We start from the raw sequence: 4638 nt of genomic DNA on the forward strand, positions 1-4638 counted from the left end.
GCATTTGTCGTGCCCATTCGTTCAAGATTAAACTTCACATATTACACACATTTTAATAACCTTATTTCCTAAAAAGGGTAATAAACACTGATTAAAGTTGCACCGATTACATGAAACACGTCAAGCATATACATATAAGACATCCAACATATTATTTGTGAATCTGGTTGACCTGTTATGCGCATAAATGATTATCTGTTGAAATTGTCTGTTGTAAGTTTCGTGTCCCTTTGTCTGTGACAGGAGAAACGTGCGCTTTTTCTGGGAAGTAGTAAAAGATGCGTCCCTTTTTTGGAATGCAGGGGGGAAAGGGGCGGTGTCCTGAGGTCATGCCCATGTCACAAGTTTGCTGATACAGTTTGCTGAGTTTGATTTAGTCACATTATCACTGTTCTTTAGGTCCGTTGTTTTGCAAGCCTGAGGGTGTGATTAAATTACTTGTCCTCTTCCTGTTGGATGTAGTAGTTCATTCATTGGTGGTCACAAGACCTCACGAGGTATCTATAAGTGGTTTAAGAACTTTTCAGTCCTGATACAAAAGATCTCTGTGTTATCTCCTGATTGGATTAGTTCGAAGCCTCATGATGAGTTGATGCAGTGGCATATCAGTGTCCTGTTCGCGATAGAAATCCCTACAAGTGGCAGGAACTTGTTTACATTTAGGAGAACACGTGTAGGGTCCACATCACTTTTAATCTTTGCCAGTCTGTCCTTCGACCAATGAAGACGATGTACAATTTTAAACTGAACAATTGTGTGTCTAAGACTAATAGAAGATGAATGTGTTCTCCTAATTGTTTCCTGCCAAATATTATCTGATATTTGATCCTCCATTTCTTTATGATTTATGACTAAATTAAATAAATAAATAAATATCAGCTGAGGAATTTCAGTGGTCAAACAAGTTGTGACAAAACATGTTATTTATTAAACAATCATTAAAAATGACTAATGCCTAATTTTTCTTTGAATTGACAGATGAGTTAACCAGTTATTTTAACCATTACCTTCTGTTATGGGTAATCTCTTTTTATGTTTTACTTTTTAGGATTTTCACCTAACATGCAGCGCAATGTACCTGGTCCCCAGTTTGTAGGCCAGCAGCCGGGACCTTCTATGTCTCCACACTCCTGTCCCACTGGCCCTGTGCACCATAGTGTGGGCTCCTATCAGCTGGGCCCCTCTTATGGGCCCCAGAGTGGCCAGTATGGTCCTTCAGGTAACATGGAAGGATTTTCTTTAAGTTTTCTTGTGTGAATTTTTTTATGCTCCAAATTGTTATAACAAAACACTGCAGAACTATAGACCCCTCACTCACCCTTAAGTTGTTCCAAACCATTTCGACTTAAGGCCCATTCACACTGCGGATGATAACTATAACGATAGCAATAAAGTTTTTAAAATCATTCTAATTCTATGAGATGTTGACACAACTACAACAACACAGAGGAACGATATTGTTGTAATCAGTTTCAGAACTATTTTTTTCCAGCTGAAGAATGATTAAAAACAGCCAATGAGAATCCACCCAGCTTCAAAAAGCTTGAGCGTTTAAAGCGACAGACAACTAAACTACATGCACACTTATAATAAACAGAAAGTTGTCTGTTGGAGTGGATGCTAATATTATTGTTGTAGTTAAACGATAATTATATAGTTATATGTTTTTAGTTATTGTTCTTGGTGTGAATGGGCCTTTACTGCTGTGAGACACAAAAATACCATTTAAGAATGCTGCACTTTCCGCTCTTTAGTGACAAGGGGCTGTCATGCTCAAAAAAGCACTATAAAAGTAGTGGTCCATACATCTTGTGCAAGTCAAGTCACCTTTATTTCTATACCGCTTTATACACTACAGATTGTGACAAACATTCTTCACAGAGAAAAGAGCAGAATCAATTATGGAAGCTCAACTATGGAAACAACTCAGATTCTGCCTTAAAATAGCTCTAAAAGACTGTAGTGTTATTATTTAGCTAAAGTCAGTTCAGTGTTGGTTTAGATCAATAACAGTGTGCAGTTCTCCTCTGGCCTAAGCGAACGAATGTGGTGTGATATTGATCGAGGTACATCACAGCGGCATTTGGTGAGAAAGAGTTGTAGTCTGTTCAGCAGGTTGGAAAACATGAAGGTAGAGCTGCAGGTTAGCCAGTAGGAAGACGACTGGACTATCAGTGGCCTTAAGCACTATGAACGTTCTTCTCGATAAAACTGCACATAGGTCCCAGCTGGTCCTGGCTTGACCCTATAGCTGGCTGTAGGGATCTGTGCTAAGGGCTCATCAAGTCGCAGAGGTCTCGCTGAGCATCTGTCCTGAGGGCCTGTCTCGTTGGAGTCTTCGCTGGCCATGAAAGGCTGTGTTGTGGTTGTTCATCATCCATCATCTGGTCTGGATACGGGCCGGATCAGGCTGACTACAGTAACCTCGGGATAAGCGAGAAACAGACAAACTAACATAAGATGCCATTCTTCTTATGATATAACATACATTTGGTGTTATGGGAGGTGTTCCTGGTTCTGGTTGTAGCCAAACAATCCCTTAAGAGATTTGAATTATAGAAATGTGATAGTGTGTACAGTAATGTGTATGCTAGGTTAAAGGATGGGTCTTTAATCTAGATTGGAACTGACAGTGTCTGCCTCCTGAACAATGCTAGGAACACTGTTACAGAGTTTGGGTGCTAAATAGGAAAATAATCTACCACCTGCTTGATTTTGATATATTAGCAATCATCAACTGGCCAGAATTTTGAGAACACAATGGACATGAAGGTGTTAAACCATTCAGGGCTTCATGTACACTATATTGCAAGTCTACTGAAGTCATATGATAGCTTTTTGTGAGGAACAGACAAAAAAATTGCCCTCTGCTATACCTCTCAAATCTAATTTTTGTCATCACTTTAACATTCATGCATGGTTTGTTGCGACCGATCAAACATGCAAGAACCATACCACGTCAGTTAAGCCTAGATAGTTCTAATAGAGTACATTTTTATTTTTTGGTGAATTAATACTCAGTGTCTGTTGTTGTTTCAGCTGTGTGCGTCTGTGAAAGAGACCCCATTAACAGGGCTCAGCAGCAATTCATCATGAATGTTATGGCGTGCTGGTGTAATAAATGAATAGCTGCAAAGCATGCCTTTATAATGTCATGGCCTACACTCGGCCTGATTGATAGTCCCTGTTGTCCTGTACTCTCATTCAAATGACTGACAGCTGGCTCAAGACAACAGAGGTGCAGCATGCTGCTGCTATTGCAGGCCTGACACTGACTGAGCTACAGCGGCAGTCAACCACAGAATTGTTTACACAGATTGATAAGATCCATGAATAGATGCCATAGTCAATTAATCGTTTGGAACAACATAAAATGTAGCATTTTATTGTTTCCTGAAGTCTACTTACAATACAAACATTCATAATTATGTTTTCTTTTTTTGACAATTTTCCACTCTGACTCATTCACTTATCTCATACATCTTGTTTTACATGGATTCATTTTGGTGCCCATATTAACAGGTAACGGGGTTCACACTGCATTCATCAGTAGAGTGGTGCTGCATGACAGAAGTAGCACTGCAAGTATAGTTTCAGCACTGGGACTAGTTTTGCTGCACATTCAGCCCAAAGTTAGTCTCAGCCTCAGACGTCACGCCCATGGACTGTTGGCTGAACATCTGATGCATATGGCACACAAAATTGGAAACACTTCACGAGTTTCGAAGTCGTCATCGGATTGGTTGAATTATACAGGATTTCCGGGAGACGTGTGTTGCGTTCTTTAACGTTCTGCCTGGAAACAAAGACGCCGTGATGCCAAATCCCTTCATGGAAGAAGAAATCCGTCATGTTTACAACTGTGATTATGAGCACTTATCATGATCAAATAAACGGATTTTCGGATCTGCTGGATTTTCAAAAGTATAACGGATAAGCTGGATTTTCAAAAGTATGTGAAATATGTAAAGTTCGCGCATAGACTATTTAAAATACGTCCAAGAGTTTTACACACCAGTCTGTTATTGTGGGGACATTTCCACGCCCCTAAACATGACGCGGCACAAAACGAAACCTGATTGGTTGGTTTATCTGTCAGTCATATGGCCTCTTGGGCAGTCCTTGGCCATTCAAAGCGGCCGAGGTTCCCAGACCTTCTGCCGTCAGTCTGAAGTTCTGGCTACGCGAGACTAGCCCAAAGTATACTTCGGCCATTCGTGTTCCACAATGGTCCGCTCACTGTCCACATGACGTAATTTTCATCATCAGGCGTGTCCGCAGGTGCGGTGCGAGGTGAATGTTGAGACAGAAAGAATCCACTAGGTGGTACTACGTGTGTTGAACTCGTTTGTCTACGCTCATCCACAGTTGAGGATACTTTGACATGTAGACATTTAAAAATTTCTCACTAGCTGACCCAAAACAACTATTTTGATCAAAAAGAGAGTTGTCTCACCTGCCGACTGTTTTTGATGAAATCTCGCCCTCTTCTGTTGGAGGTCTGTCACATATGGCAGAGAGTCTTAAAAGTCTTTAAGTTTTAAAGGGGTCATATGATGTGATTTCAAGTTTTCCTTTCTCTTTGGAGTGTTACAAGCTGATTGTGCATAGATAAGATCCCTGAAGTTGCAAAGACTA

At 40.4% G+C, this 4638-nt stretch overlaps 1 protein-coding gene across 3 annotated transcripts in view; it reads left to right on the forward strand.

Annotated features, from left to right (window-relative positions):
- The window catches only part of LOC107679671 (AT-rich interactive domain-containing protein 1B-like), an 81796-nt gene that overhangs the window by 56363 nt on the left and 20795 nt on the right, over positions 1-4638 (forward strand). For all 3 annotated transcript variants that reach the window (XM_016475287.1, XM_016475288.1, XM_016475289.1), the window contains one exon: positions 1049-1219. In XM_016475287.1, the coding sequence (XP_016330773.1) occupies positions 1049-1219 (171 nt within the window). The remainder of the gene's footprint in view (positions 1-1048; positions 1220-4638) is intronic.

Source organism: Sinocyclocheilus anshuiensis, unplaced genomic scaffold (assembly GCF_001515605.1).
Source record: "Sinocyclocheilus anshuiensis isolate Anshui unplaced genomic scaffold, SAMN03320099.WGS_v1.1 scaffold280, whole genome shotgun sequence".
NCBI classification, from domain to species: domain Eukaryota; kingdom Metazoa; phylum Chordata; class Actinopteri; order Cypriniformes; family Cyprinidae; genus Sinocyclocheilus; species Sinocyclocheilus anshuiensis.